Raw genomic sequence first — 16815 nt, 5'->3', positions numbered from 1 at the left:
TGTAGGGAACCCTGTCCTTTGACAAAAACACCACCAAAATTCCACTGATGATGATTTAGCCTGCAGTAGTACCCATATGGCTGTCAGTGTTCATCTATTACCTTGGCATTTTGACAAATATTGTTCTATTATATCAAGTAGAAGCTAAACCAACATACTCTATGTTACTGGGGGAGATAAGCAATCTTAATATAATCTGCTTCCCTGGGGAAAAAAAAAAAAGATTTTGTATCTTTTGATGAGTCAGCATTGGTCCCTAGATGTTCTAGGGCAATCCTGGAGGAGGAACTCTTGCCCAGCAATGCTGGTGTACCTGTCCTCTCATACCATTTTATTGTCATGTGCCAGCTGGGCATTTAGATGGTGGTAGGTTTATCCTGAAAGCTAATCATTGCTCTTCAGACTCTGAAGTCCATCTTACCATATTTTAGGTGACACAGGACATCTAACTAGCATTCCTGGACTTCCTCAGTCTTTCTGAGGAGGAGCAATGTGATTGCATCAAAGATCACTGTGACATACAAGTTATAACTAAGACAAAACATACAGGCAGTTTGCTGCAAGTGGGTTACGAAGAGGCAAACTCCAGAGCTCGGTGATTACAAATCTACCTATAAGCCTAGGGAGTGATAAGAAGTACAGAGAGGAAATACAACTAATTTAATGCATTAATTAATGAATATACACACACACACTAACACATAAAATAAAAAAGGAGGCGTTCAAAGAGTAGAACACAATTGATTTTGTGTTCAAAACTGATTTTGAACAAAACACTTCTGATTTTCAAAAAATGGGGTTTTTTTTGAACAAAACATTTTTGATCAAAATTGATTTTCGATCAAAACACAAAAATTGATTTTGTGTTTGCTTTTTGCAATCAAAAGGCAAACTAGATTAATGGATATTCATTCTGTTCTGCCACCAAGGGCAGAACAGAGGACACTGCAAGATATTGGTGGTGGCTCCTCCATTTAATACCCTCAGGAACAACACAATGCTTATCAGATGAGTCTCTTATCACTTGCATTTCAAGTACATGTAAGCAAAGACATTCAGAAACATTTTGAGCATAGATTCAATCCATAAACAACAAAACATAGTTGTTTATGGATTGAAAGATTTTTCGGATGCTGTTTCAGGTCCCATTTGCTTCATCCTTCCTACTTAAGTTCAGAATGTAGAAAAAGCTTTCACTGATTTTATAAAAAAATCTAGGTGCCTCTTATTCACAGGCCCACTTTCATTTCACTCTACACAGATTTCATAACAAGGCAACCTGAATAGACTGACTTTCATCTTTCAAGCATCTCTAACTTAACAATGAAACCTGGGAACGCATGTCTTCAAACTTGCACTCAAACAGCTGCAAGCTCTATTTTTTTTCTCTCCACTGCACCCTTCCTGGCACTGCTTTCTGCTCTAAATCACAAAAAATAGCCACATTTATCTGTCCTAATCCAGTCAGAAAGCAGCAACGGCAGCATTTTAACCTACTTCTCTCTGTTAAACACATAACCTTTAACGTTTATGAGACCTCAACTAGCTTACTAAGTTTAACACTTACTTTCACAAACAAATTAGAACGATTTATTGAACTATATAGAAAGGGTAATTAGGTCACTTCTGATTCAGTTGAAACCTTGCTCTGCGTGGCTTGTCTTATGGTAACACGTATTCAACAAACAATACCAGTCGAGTCCTTCCATTAAAATTATAACTTTTAGCTAAGTTCCACTTCCCTAGTAAGAGATCATGCTTTCCTTATTCACATAAGTGAATCTGAAAGACAAGAAACATCTTAACACGTGTATTTTAGCTTACAGCTTAATGAGATTAAATCTGCTTAAAATAGATAGGCTACACTATCATTTGTATATAAGAATTTGTGAAATGTTAGAAAAAAATACTGTCACAGTTCCTGACATGGCTCTTAGGAAACATTGTCAAGTTGCAAGAACATTTCAGTATTCTGCCTCACTACACAGAAAAACATAGAACTTAAAATCAAACCCTTCTGACATCTTAAATTAACACTTTTTTAAGAGCAGCATTAAATGGTGAGTGCTTGCAGATCACATCTGGTTTCAGTCTGTATTGGTGGGCAAAAGCAAGCAACAGAAATTTCGGATGTCCACAGGAGGAATGTCTTCCCAGTTCTGCCACTGTACCATCACCACTGAGACACCGCCTTTGGTAAGCTCTTTTGCTTCTTTGTATGCTCTTCTGTGTGAAATGGAAGTGAGCCTTTCACCTTCAGAAAATACTGTGAGTGCTAAGAAGTGTTGTCCAAGTGGTAAAAAGTGTTTAGGAATTACTGCAGCTTAGCCATCCTAAACAAAATAAAACCAATTCTTGTTTTTATAGATGAATATCAAGGTTGTGAAGGACTCCATGTTAAGTTTAAACTGTATTTAAAGAAAACTACCTAATTTAAATAGTTGCCTATTATATAATGATTTCTTGTGGACAGGTGGGTTTGTGGGGTTTTTTTTCCTCCAGTGGTTTCTCAGTGACTCAAAGACAATTCTCTTCTGTTCAGAAATATGAAGCATGCTATTTAAAAACACTCGATTCAGCAAGTTGTATCAAGGATAAACTATCCTGACCTTTCTCATTATTTTTAGCCACTTGTACTACTCATGCTATATTTTAAGCATGAATTGAAGCCTGTACTTAACTCTTTATTAGATAAAAACACTAAAGCCATACTAGGCTCTGGACATGTATATTCCAAGAACAATGACTGCAACTATTTAAGGGAAAAAATACTGATTTTAAGGATGTTTTGCTTTTCTGTAAACCTACAAACCTAACTGTTGCCATGGTGAAGATTATTTTCCATCTCAATGCCTTCTTCCATTTTAAACATTTTCTACATTCAATGAAACTTACTGTCTTGACTTAAACTTTTTAGCTATGGAGTCAAACAGGATAAATATGGCTTAGATTTGTATATACACTAATATACATACATGAGTCAATGAAGCTCTGATATTTAAAACACGTGGGATATCAATAGTCAAGATCATATGCCATATATACCCACAGGACTATACCCTCACAGTCATATCTTTATCACAGGATTGTCCTATGCATAATTTTAATGAAGGGAATTAAAGAGTGTTTATTCTGTCATCCTACTCATTGGGGCACAGTACAGAATACTATATATACCTAACTTCCTCAATTCCAAAAGAAACTAAACCAATTAAAAGTACTTTTAAAACACAGCCTTCTCTAGGCTACAGTGGAAAGAAAGAAATTAGTCTCTGCTCAATCTTGAGTGGCATTTTCATCCTTCTTTTTTTGAGTTTGGTTTGAGTTGGTTTTTGATTTTGTTTTTGCTTTTTTAATCAGCTCTGCTGTCATAAGAAAGATCTGTGAAAATTTCTAAAAAAAATGTTAAATAACTGGTAGAGATACAGTGTATGCATAATCTATATTAATATGAATTAAGAAAAACAGTTCCTGTTACAAGCTGTGCAGATGCAAAAAAAAAAAAAAAAGCAGTTGTTTTCCTTGTTTCTTCACTGTATGATCACAAGAAAGAAGACAACACTAGGACAGACACAGCTGATGCATTTTTCTCACCTTGCCAGGTATGTCTCCCACCCTTTGTAGCCTAACCATACATACCACATTCCTCTTGATTTGCACATAAGTTTCATATCCTGTTTAGATCCCATACTCTAGTTTCCCGCACTACATTCCCTAGACCTGAATTTTCTGAACAGCAATGTGTGAAACAATTGACATTAGTGAACTTCTCACCAATAAATGCTTAAGAGTTTGTGAAATAAAAGCTCCAGAAATTTTGACCTTAGCTAGCCAGCTTAGCTTGGACATGCCCTCATAGGGAAGTCACTTTCAGTTTCTGAACTCCTACCAAAATCCCACACATAACTTGCTTCTAACTTTGGGAAAAATTCCCCGCTGGAATAAAGTCATAACCAAGAAACTAGACCTGTGTTGGTTTGTGCAAAGTTGGCATGAGTTGCACAAGCACATGAGGTCGAGAGGAAAAAGTCAAATACACGATTCCTGCAAGGAGATCTGCTTCCCTCTGTGTTAACCTAGACCGGATGCACACTGACTCAGCTCATATTCGCCCTTCTCCAAAGGCAATATTTATGGTCTAAAACCTGCTCCAAGCTACTGGCTGTCACATTAAACCAACTCTAAACTAAAAGGTTCCTATTCAGGGCCCTGAGATTATTAGGGGGATTAACACACAAAAGCCAGCCATCAGTAGTGCACAGACACCAGCATGCCCAAGGTAAGGGATCACACACACAGAAGCTATGCCGCTCCCGGTTGTAGCCTACCGTGCCTTTGTCCTGAAGGCACATCATCAGAGTGCAGACATCACCCGTTGCTTGATGGTTCACCAGCACCATGGCTTCATCTTCTGATACCGCTTTCACATCGTCACCCCATTCCACTACTATTAAAAAAAACATAAATAAAAAGGTAAATTTTACAATGACCATGTGGAAATTTTACTATCAACATCAACAAAACAAAAAACCCAAAGACCCCACACCCAGACAATTATAATAAAGAAACCTACATGCTACATGTCAATTTAAATTGGTACATAGCATAAGATAGGAATATTAGCAAGACCATTTTTCCAAGCAGAGACTATCCAGCTTAGTTTTAAATTGCATGCGCAGAATAAGAACAAAACAAAAATACTCTACCAGAATATATGCAGAGATTGATCTTTTTGTGTCACTACACTATTCCATATTTAGGGTCTCAAAATTACATAAGCTTTTGACCCAGCTTTCAAATTCAATTGTCTCACCTTATTAGATTAAAAAAAAAAAAAAAAAGTTGTCAAAATGGTTTGTTGTTGGTTTTTTTTGAACTTAGCAAGTTTGTTCCGTTTCTACACTTACTATTATTAAACTACTCCAGTAAAGGCACAACAAAAAATCCATAGTTGGATCATTTATGTTTAAAATGCTCCATTAAACAAACTCAGTAATTCAAGTCTAAACAAGTTAGCTATAGGCAAGAAAGTGGGCTCAGAAAATTCTGCTCAGATGACAGAAACTGTTAGTCACCGTTTTGTAGATCAGAGACCAAATACTCCAGTGGGAAGAATGACGTCAGCAGGAGCCTACAGCTGCTGATCATCCAACATTTGCACTGACTAGTAAAAATAGGCTGAGGCAAGGAAAAGGAGCTAAAATTGCTAGTTCCATCACCACAAAATAACTAGAGAAAGAGAAGACTGCCTCCCATAAAAAACACAGGATGGAAAACTAGAAAAAGTCTGTCAAAAATCAAAGACCAGAATATGTCTAATGATGTTATTGGGGCCAAGAGACAAGCGAGTAGAGTCTGGCCCTCTTCAATAAAAGGGATGGTTGGTTACTGCAACGCAGGGTAAAGGGAAAGGATGGGCAGGCAGAGTAGCTCTATGAAGTTCACAAGGAACCCTAAGATGCATTGTCCATGCATGGAGGATATGATTATTTTTCTGTGTTTATTCAGTACCTTAAGTGGATCTTACTGGCTATTATTTTCCTTTCTGACAGGAAAGGAAATCACCTCCGCTACTGGATCTTTAGTACTGTTATTAACAGGTCTCCAGGCAGTGAACAACTCTCATCATAGGACAATTAATTACTTTACTACTATCTATATTTTAAGCAGTGGTTTAACTGATGCAAAAGCATCAGGGTACACACTGAAGACAAGAAGCAATAATCCATGCACAGCTTCTCTGTCTTTGCAGAATCCAATTAGCATCACACCTTTGAAAGTGGTCACTTTATTACTTTCTAATGGCTCCTAAATTAGCACTGAGTTGAAACTTGAACACAAAGTAAAAAAAATAAAATGCTGTACTGGGTCACACATAGACAGAAGCAGACTAGAGATATGAAGGTGGAGAGGACTATTCATCCCATCATGTTCAACCTCCCTTCCTTTCCCTGAGCAAGCTAAACACAGATCCTTCCTTACTTTTCTCAACATGAACTTTGAAAACCCCCTTTATCCTTCCTCCTCAGTTGTGTGCAAATTCCCTCTGATGTCCTCTCTAACTTCCACAGAAGTTGGAAAATGCCTGCACATGGCAGTCATAGTTGACCATCCACCTTTCCTATCAAGCATTTCACATCTGTCTATGGCAATACCCCGCACAAGGCAAGAAGATGAAACAAGAATTGTTTAAAAGGAAATTAATCAGCCGTGTATTGATTTTGAAATTATTACTTCAATGCCTTTATTATGCAGCCAATATACAATAGTCTTACTGAACTGTGGCTTTCCAAAAGTAATAAAAACTAAGTACTAAATACATTAAGGATCTGCAAAATAAGGTTTCTCACAAGTAGCTCATTATTTCAAAATAAAATTTTATTTCTAGATCACTCCAAGAAAAAATGGATTACTTTACCATAGATACTTCCCTTGAAGATATCAATTTATACTACTAATCATTTCTACTGTAGTGTAGTTTAAAAATAAACTATTTTTAATCTTCAAAAATGTTTCACAGATCTAACTTTCTGAAGGATTAAAATAAAGTTAATGACTGAAAAATGTAAGCCATGAGAAGTAGCACACAATTGAAAACAACTAAAGAGCAGAACTCACAAAGCTTAATTTGTTAGAAAAAAGTACATTTTGGCACACTAGGTGAAGACTAGTGTCTGACTTTAAACCTATCTGAAATAGGCCCCAAAGAAAAATAGGAAAAAAAGCTTCTGCTGTTACCTATTTTACCTATTCTTGCTAAATACAATAGAGGGTAAAAACACACAACCAGCTTACAGTGCACTAACAAGTTTCACCTGAGAAGGAGTAAAAAGGTGGGTTCTGTTATCCCACTCCAAATCCAAGGTAAAAAAAAAAAAGTTTGATTTAATTCTTTAATTGATTTACTCAATTCATTTTATCTATCAATTGGCCAAGCTAATAGCTCAACTTCTGTGGCTCAGCTGACAGGTAGTAAGTTATTAAATCACAGTGATGCAGCTGGACATCCTCTAGTTTCTTTTCCCTCTGTCATTTCTCCTCAGGCAACCAGGCTGTCTCTTCTGCTTAATAAGACTTTATGGTCAATTGATTGACCCGATTATCAAGGAGAAAAGAATCAGTTTGTGCAAGTCCTTCACAGAGCATTTCTGGTCGGAAACAGAATAGCAAACCACAAAAGTGTGCAGAAAAACCACTACCATTACCACAATTTATTTTAAAAACAAAAAAACCCCCAAATATCTAGCATTTTAAGTTCACAGTGTCCCTTTAAACTCAATCAGGGAAATAAATGCCTTTCTTCAATTTTCTCACTGCACTGAAATTTTCAAAAGGAGCACCTTTTGCTTTAAGAAATTATTACATTCCTCCACTGCAGCTGGAAACATTCAAATCAAAACCTCAGCTGCATGGCAGCAGAACCAGGAACACCGCTTTGCTCCACTGTATCAAGACAAAAAACAGTTCAAAGACAAGTATTTGTCACTCAGGGGCTTGAAAACCAGGAAGCATTCCTCCACAGCTTCCTTCTATTGCCAGGACACATTTTATAAGGATACCAGTTCTGGGTCTATGGCCTGACAATATTTGCATTTCTGCAAATGCAGTTTAACATAGTGAAATAACATAAAGGAAGGAAGGAGCAGGAAATCAATTTAACCTGGTAATTTGAAATCATGGTAAACTCTGTACCAAGCAAATTTGGCAATTCTGATTAGTAATGAAATCTTTTACCCCAAAGACTGAGACAGAAATGGCTTAACTGTAACAGATACTTCATTTGTGACTTAGTGTTGTAAGCAAAAGGCTTCTCTGAGAAAGGAAGACGACAAAATTTACTTGTAATTGCATGCCATAAGACGGAAATATTTATCCTTGTACACAAGGATATACACAAGTTGCTGAAACATCAAGAAAGTATTTCATACAAGGAGCTGCAAACCAAGCTTTTTATAAGGCAATCCTTGCAGAGCTTAAAGAAAGTAAAAGCAATAAAAGGGTTTGGGTTTTTTTAACATTTTAAAAGAACTACTGCATATCTAAATGTAACTATTGAGAGTTCTCAGAATACTTATTCTGCACAATTGCCTAGCAATTCATATAAACGACTTCATTTTGCATACTGCATTTTAAAACTTCAGAAGTGTTCTGGAATTGTCAACCCTTTCTTCTTCATTATAGTTAAGAGTTTCACTACAGTGTGTGCCATAAGAATCAGCATAAATTTTATTGGCATCTTAATGACTTAATTTCTAATGAATACCTGGGGTTATTAGGTTGTTATTTCAAAATGTATCGAGTTCTAACTTCCTATTTCTCCACTGAATTGGGAGGAGGGAGAGAAAAAAAAAAAAAAAAAAAAAAAAGCAAAAAAGCTTCCTGCTAGGAATTTCAACAGCCATTAGGAAAGGGCAGTGGGGAACCAGTTGCAATTCTCATACTAGCATCACCAGAATAATACTGGGCACAAGTATAAACTGGGAGAGGAGTGGCTGAAGCACAGCCCTGCAGAAAGGGGTCTGGGGGTGCTGGTGGGCAGCAGGCTCAGTGTGTCAGCAGTGTGCCCTGGAAGTCAAAAGGGCAAACCACATCCTAGGGTCCATCAAACACAGCGTAACAAGCTGGTCAAAAGAGGTTACTGTCCTGCTGTATTCAGCGTTGCTGTGGCCTCATCTTGAGTACAGCTGTGTGCAGTTCTGGGCCCCACAATTTAAGAGCTATATGAAGGTCCTTGAAGGTGTCCAGAGGAGGGCAACAAAGCCGGTGAAAGGGCTGGAAGGAATGTCCTCTGAGGAGCGGCTAAGGACTTTGGGCTTGTCTAGTTTGGAGAAAAGGAGGCTGGGGGGCAACTGCACGGCTCTTTACAGCTTCCCATGCAGGGGAAGCGGAGAGGGAGGTGCTGATCTCTTCTCACAGGTATCGTATTCAGTGACAGGACACGTGGGAATAGTTCAAAACTGCGACAGAAGAGGTTTAGACTGGACATTAAGAAGCATTTCTTTACTAAGAGGGTGGTCAAACATTGGAACAGGCTTCCAAGAGAGGTGGTCAATGTCCTGAACCTGTCAGTGTTTAAGAGGCATTTGGACAATGCCCTCAATAACATACTTTAACTTTTGGTCGGTCCCTAGGTGGTCAGGCAGCTGGACTAAATGATCATCGTAGGTCCCTTCCAACTGAAAAATATTTTATTCAAATCTAAAAGCTACCATATTAATCCCATAAATAAAAAAACATGAGAAGACTGATGCTTTATGGCAAGGTCAGGAAACTCTTCAAGTGTTCTAATCACAATTATTAAAAACCCCAAACCCATAAAACAGCTAGATAAATCACCTGAAAGTTATATCTAAACATACAACTGATTTGGGTATCCACTTTATTTGCCATTTAGATTTGAGTCTACACACAATATTTAAAACTTTCTCTAAAAATCGGAGAAGTTAAGAACTTTTACTTCAGAACTTCCCATTTCTCAGTTTATTTTTCTTCTGATCACTTGTAATCACTTGCATCCATGAGGCAAGACTTCAAGAAAACCTTTTCCAAAAAGTTGCAGGTTGGCAACATTTTGAATTGAACAGTGTCACCTTTGTCAATCATTTGAAAACCTTCAGTAACAAATAAATGGCATTATTAATGGACAGCCTGCTTTCTAAAAGAAGGAATGTTATTATCAGGTATTCAATAGTGACTGTAACTCGTGACAACCAGGTTTCTATGTTTTAAACGTTCCTCCTCATACTCAAGCGTTTTTATCTGGCAAATTCCAACCCTGCTTTACTGTTATTTACAAATGGCTCATCAAAGCACATTTCAGCTAGAGTAGCTACGTACAGTTGTTAAACTCATTTGTCTCTCCTTTATAGATGAGATTCTTTGATAGCTGGCATTAAGAAATCCCAGAAGTGATGCCAGAGGTTAAATATTACCTAGCATGCCTAGACAGCATTAAAAAAAAAAAAAATGGATAAAGATGTGCTAAAGGTGTTTTTTTCCCCCTTAACAAAAAGGCTAAAGGCATTTGTCTCTGTGAATCGGTTGCCTACAGTGAAAAAAGGGAAAACAAACAATGGATAGCGCAAATTAGCATACAGTTAGTTTTCTACATTTATTAAGCGTGTATTTTAAGGTTAGAAGATATTTAAAAACACCTATATAACATACTATCAGAAAGAGAAAAATAGCTCTTCCTATTCCACCCATTCCTTCCAAAATTCATGCCGCCAAGGAACCTTCATATATTGTCTCTAAGTACACACAAAACACACAAGTGATCAATAAAAGTACAGTACATAAAAGGAGGGGAATAATGTGCACACAACATGGTGTGTCATTAAAAATAGCTTCACTTAAGCTGTTATCTTTCTTTTCCTATTAAAGAATGTACTCTTACTAACAAAAGTATTGTCAATTTCAATACTATTACAATATACACATCTTAAGGTTGCAAAAATACAGTTTCAAGCAAGATTTTGATATAAAAAAGCATCTTTTACAGCTAACTTGATTCAGACCTTTATGCTGACAATAAACTGACCTGCACTGACAAATTTTTCTTTTTATTTCCATCAAGAAAATTGCTTATCATAGAGAAGTCAGAGAAGAAGCCACAGCTGGGGAAGAGAAGCCTGCAAACAAAGGGAGATTCTTCCTATAGCACATGTCAATGAACCAAGGCTGGGTTTAAGATGACCCAGTCATCATCTTCACCTTTCTGTGACAAACCATTTTGCACATCTCTACACTTCGTTGTAGGAAATAATGCACATTTCCTTTTGCTTTCAATTCCATTCTTCTTAGCTTCTACCTTCTCTTTCTGCAGTTTACAGATCTGCTTTGTGGAGAAAAGGACTTTAGCAGTCACAATATGTATGCCCTAAGTTAACTCTTACTTCAATTAACTGACAGTAAGAGACGTTATAAAGAGGACACAATTACAACAGAGATGCCCTGACTCTTTTCACCTTTCTAACCAACTCAAGAACCACGTTTTTCTGTAAGTGCAGCAGTTCCTTTTGGAAATAGGCCCTAGCAACGACTGCTTTTGAAGACTGACTTAATTCTCCTGGAGTGCATGTTCAAGACCTCATGGGTACAGTTTGCTTGAGTTCTATAATTCACTGGCACAAGAGATGATGCTTGCAGCTGAATAGAGGCCTCCTTTTACCCATATGCAACTGAGAATCAATAAAAGAGAAACCTTAGCTCACCTTCAGTGAAGCGAACTTCTTCCACTGACTTCAGTACAGGCAATATCATTTCAAGAGCTTCACCTCTTCACAATTATGCTCGGTAAGCAGTTTATACGACAAGAAAACTTTTAAAGTTAACAAATTCTGTCAGGATACATGACCTATGCTCACTAAAGATATTTAAGAAACAGTTCCAATAGATATTATAAGAACACACCTTTCACTGGACATACTCTCGAGATTTTGCTGGAGGTTTCAAACAGTTGTTTTATGCTGCACCCACAACATTGCTTGAATTGTAGAGGCACTGAAGTCCCACAGCTCATAGATCTGATCATGTGAACTGGAACCCCAGCTGTATATGGTGGTTACTGCTTCCAAGGAGGGGTACAAGAGATGCAGTGTTCACAGTCACCCAGGCAAACAGGGACCATGAAACACGTAGAGCAAGACTGATGTCAGCTTTCATTACTATACTCATAATAAATAGCGGCTGAGGAGCAACTCCACTGTCTGTTTTGCTGCTTCTATTATTAGAAAAGCAACTGCAAGACTGAAGAATGGGATGCAGCGCTGAAATCCTTTTGAAGTACCTCAAGCTCCTGAGTCAGACCACTCACAGAAGGAGCAAGCTGTACAGTACATTCCTCCCTGGTGACAGACAAAATACATTAAGTATTAACTACCCAGAGGAACATCGATGCGTCCATGAACTAATATGCTAAAGCTCTAATACCCTACATACTGCAGATGTTATAATGGCCAGGAAAAAAAAATCAGTTTGTTTGAAGCCTAGAAGAAGGAGAAGCAAAGCAATGGGGCAGTCTCCCAATTTTTTCTCACCATGAAAGAACATTTTTTTACATTTTTAACACACTTAGGAAATGAAACACCAGAACAACAAATAAAGGTTATTAAGGGATACTGAAAATGAAATAGTCAGGCTTGAAACTTAAAAACAATCCTAAGCAGTTTCAAAGGACACACAAAAAATTACATAGTTAGAAGTAGACAGCCACCAAGGTCCTAAAAAGACAGAGGAATCCGAACCAACAATAAATATATTTCAGATTAACTATACCACAGTATATCATTGCTGTCACTTCAGTTCCTATTCAGTACCATTCTGGTCATTCCTAGTTACACTGTGGAAATACACACTGTCAATCTATGTTAAAAAAATATGTATTTCTAATATCAACAAATAAAGACAAAGTTTACAGGACTGTCTTTAAGATGACCATAAAGAGTTACATAAGCTGAAGATGAACTTTTGCCTTTTCCTGGTTACAAGCTTCCAGACACTCTGTGGATGACCAGAAAGCTGCAACACTGTAAATGACAGAAGCAAAGAAACGTATTTCCATCAAACAAGCATTGAAGAGACTCTGAATAAAAGAATCTTGGACAAGTTGTTATACAGAGCGAAGACAAGGTTTGCAGCTTACTAAGAATGCACAATTTTATGTGGCGAGAAACCTGTGTCAACAATCACAGAACCACACAGAATCACAGAATGTCAGGGATTGGAAGGGACCTCGAAAGATCATCTAGTCCAATCCCCCTGCCAGAGCAGGATCACCTACAGTAGCTCACACAGGAACACGTCCAGGCGGGTTTTGAATGTCTCCAGAGAAGGAGACTCCACAACCTCTCTGGGCAGCCTGTTCCAGTGCTCTGTCACCCTCACTGTAAAGAAGTTTCTTCTGAAATTTAAGCGGAACCTCCTGTGTTCCAGCTTGCACCCACTGCCCCTTGTCCTACCATTGGGCATCACTGAGAAGAGCCTGGCTCCATCCTCATGACATTCACCCTTAACATATTTATAAACATTAATTAGGTCTCCCCTCAGTCTCCTCTTCTCCAAGCTAAAGAGACCCAGCTCCCTCAGCCTTTCCTCAGAAGGGAGATGCTCCACTCCCTTCATCATCTTGGTGGCTCTGTGCTGGACTCTCTCAAGCAGTTCCCTGTCCTTCTTGAACTGAGGGGCCCAGAACTGGACACAATACTCCAGATGTGGCCTCAACAGGGCAGAGTAGAAGGGGCGAAGAACCTCTCTCGACCTGCTAACCACACCTCTTCGAATACACCCCAGGATGCCATTGGCCTTCTTGGGGCCAATGGCACCCTGGGGAGTCAGGATGCCATTGGCCTCCCTGGCCACAAGGGCACAGTGCTGGCTCATGGTCATCCTGCTGTCCACCAGGACCCCCAGGTCCATATCTCCTATGCTGCTCTCCAGCAGGTCTGTCCCCAAATTATACTGGAACCTGGGGTTGTTCCTGCCCAGATGCAAGACTCTACACTTGCCCTTGTTGTTGTATGTCATTAAATTTTTCCCTGCCCAACTCTCCAGCCTGTCCAGGTCTTGCTGGATGGCAGCACAGCCTTCTGGTGTGTCAGCCTCTCCTCCCAGCTTGGTGTCATCAGCAAACTTGCTGGCAGTGCACTCTATTCCCTCATCCAGGTCACTGATGAATATGTTGAATGATACTGGTCCCAGTACCGAATCACAGGGTCATCAGTTTGCTTTTATGAAAAAACATGCAGAAAAATTTTAGTCTATGCATGTTTTATTGCTCCCTAGACACATACTATGGATTTGAAATTTTAAGGAGGAAAACCAAGACATAAAAGTTTTTTTACCAGTTTGCACTTTCTGTCATTCAACCTCAGGCCAGTGACAACAATGGAAACACCACAGTCAGTACAAAAAGGGACAGCACTTGCACAGACAGACTCTTTTTGTCACATAAGGCCATGGGTCCTACATTTTAGTCTCTTTCTCTACAGGGATGACTTTTACAGGTAAGAAAGGATTCTTACCCCTCAAGCACGTGACTTTATATACTAAATCCACAGAACACATTTCCTTTTTTTTAAAATGCAAGAGTCAAACTTGCATTTTCACCTGCAGCACTGATATTTACTCTTAATGAGAAGGTAGTCCAAAATAAAATTTGCATAATTTGATACCAGTCTTAAAAGTCATATTCAGTGTACTGTATATTGAAACTACAGTATTTTAAGTATGGCTACAATGCAAAATACATCTTAACATCTAAGAAAGTTTTATCTGTAAGATAGTTTTATTAAAAACAGATTGTTTTTTCTAGAATTAAAAAGAAAAATTACTTTGAAAACAGGAATTTCAGAATACACCACCATTACGACAATTCAAGCACATTTCTCTTTGTGAAAGGTTAAGTACCACAGAAGAGCAGTGAGCAGAGGAGTGTTTATTTTCTCTGATCAATAAACATACTAGTGCAGCTGGGTAACTAAGAAATGCTACAAATACAGAGTTTGCTATTATTGTTACCCTTATCACCCTTTTCAAGCAAAGAACAGTTGGTTGCAGCTCTGTATTTTTTATAACTTGAACTCAGCAGGTTACTACGGGACTTTACCCATCCTCATCTGCCCCATCTCTACTGCTGAGCAACTAATCAAGCAGGAACAGAGCTGACAAACAGGGTCTGGCATATCAAACACAGAGACAGGAACAACTCAATAAAAGCACCATGGCTTCTTCACCCCACCTTTAAAAATTAGCTACACAAAATTTCCATCTGGAGCTGGAGAAGTGGTTCCTTCCTGGGTTCAAGTCAGAAAGACTTGAACAGAAAGTTAGAGGCAGGCCTCCCCTCCATATATATCTTAAAAGAACGAGAAATAAAATGGGAGGAAAGAGGAAAAGTAATTTAGAGCACAAAAAAGGGGAAAAGTAATTTAGAGCACAAAAAAGGGATAAGGTAGCCTGAAATTCAGTATGTCAACACTGGGACTTGAGCTTTACGAAGGAAAGTTGCAGGAGAGAAAATCATCACCTCCAGCAGCATGAAGTCCAGCTGGAGGCCAGTTACGAGGGCTGCTCCCCAGGGTCGATGCTGGGACCAGTACTACTCAACATCCTCATTAGCAGCCTGAATGACAGGACAGTGTGCACCCTCTGCAAGCCTGCAGCGAGTGTACAGGCAACACAGAACTGGGAGGAGTGGCTGATATGCCAGATAGTTGTGCTGCCATTCAGAGGGCAGCGAGACAGGCTGGAGAAACAAGCCAACAGGAAACAGGGAGTTCAACAAGGGGAAGTGCCGAGTTCCACACCTGGGGAGCAGCTCTGCAGAAAAGGCCCTGGAGTCCTGGTGCACAAGCTGACCACAAGTCAGAAATGCATGTCCATGGCAGGGCAAACAGCATCCTGGGCTGCATTAGGAAAAGCATTGCCAATGGGTGGAGGGAGGTGGTCCTTCCCCTCTGCACAGCACTGGGGAGGCCACACCTGGAGCAGCTCTGGGCTCCCCAGTAAGACACAGACTTACTGGAGTGAGTCCAACAAAGGGCCAATAAGGTGATTAAGGGACCAGAGCATCCTTCATACGAGGAGAGGCTGAGTGAGCTGGGACTCTTCAGCCCAGAGAAGAAAAGGCTGTAGAGGGGGAAATCTTACCCATATGTAAGTAGCTGATGGGGGTGCAGGGAGAGGAGTAAAGAAGACTTAGCCAGACTCTTTCCTGTGGTATCCAATGACAGGCTGAGCAGCAACAGGCACAAATTCAAATACAGAAAATTCCGCTTGAACATAAGGAAAAAAAGAACTTTTTTTCCTATCAGAGTGGTCAAACGCTGGCAGAGGTTGCACAGCGAGGTTGTAGAGTGTCCATCCTTGGAGCTATTCAAAACCTGACTGAACACTGACCTGGGCAACCTACTCTAGCTCTTCTTGCTTTGAGCAGAAGTTTTGACTAGATTATTTTCAGAGGTCCCTTCCAACCTAAACAATTCTGTGATTCTGTGATCTACAGCCCGATGCCAGCAAGAGAAACTCAGCGTTAACAAAATTCTTTCTTAAGGAGATACCTTCAACTACAACAAAAGCAACAATTTCATCCTGTGGCATGAAAAGGAATAGCATTTACAGTGACAAAGCACATGTTGCAAATACAAGCTAGCAACTTCTCTGTCTTACTGCTGCAGAACTGCAGCAAAGACATAAATTTGAAGGATAGTTCAAACCTTAATCATGGAAGAAGCAGAATATGATCCTGAGAGAACTGGCAGATGAAGTTGCCGAGCCACCATCCATCACATTTGAGAAGATGTGGCAGTCTGGTGAAGTCCCCATGGACCAGAAAAGGGGTAACATGACTCCCATTTTTAAACAGGGAAACGAGGAAGACTGGGGGGAACTACAGGCCGGTTAATCTCACCCCTGTGCCTGGCAAGATCATAGACCAGATCCTCCTGGAAACTATGCTAAGGCACATGGGAATGAGGAGGTGACTGGTGACAGCCAACACAGCTTCACCAAGGACAAATCGTGCCTGACCAATTTGGTGGCCTTCTATGACAGGGTTACAGCGTTGGTGGACAAGGGAAGGGCAACTGATGTAACCTAGCTGGACTTGTGCAAGGCATTTGACACTGGCTTGCACAATATCCTTGTCTCTAAATTGGAGAGACATGGACTGGATAGATGGACCACACAGTGGATAAGGAATTGGCTGGATGGTTGCACTCAAGAGTTGTGGTCAACAGCTCAATATCCAAGTGGAGACTGGTGACAAGTGGTGTCCCTCAGGGGTCGGTATTGGGACCGGTGCTGTTCAACATCTTT

General features: G+C 39.5%; 1 protein-coding gene across 1 annotated transcript in view; it reads right to left on the bottom strand.

Moving 5' to 3' along the window:
• LOC104524562 (acyl-CoA:lysophosphatidylglycerol acyltransferase 1-like) overlaps positions 1-4447 on the bottom strand; it is a gene marked incomplete at its 5' end in the record, with an annotated part of 11622 nt that extends 7175 nt beyond the window's left edge. The window contains one exon of the mRNA XM_010167486.1: positions 4329-4447. Within this exon, the coding sequence (XP_010165788.1) occupies positions 4329-4447 (119 nt within the window). The remainder of the gene's footprint in view (positions 1-4328) is intronic.
• Between the last annotated feature and the right edge of the window lie 12368 nt (positions 4448-16815).

This window comes from Antrostomus carolinensis, unplaced genomic scaffold, assembly GCF_000700745.2.
Source record: "Antrostomus carolinensis isolate BGI_N321 unplaced genomic scaffold, ASM70074v2 scaffold1025, whole genome shotgun sequence".
NCBI classification, from domain to species: domain Eukaryota; kingdom Metazoa; phylum Chordata; class Aves; order Caprimulgiformes; family Caprimulgidae; genus Antrostomus; species Antrostomus carolinensis.
The sequence above is the reverse complement of the archived record's forward strand: the minus strand, read 5'-3'. Positions and strand labels throughout refer to the sequence as shown.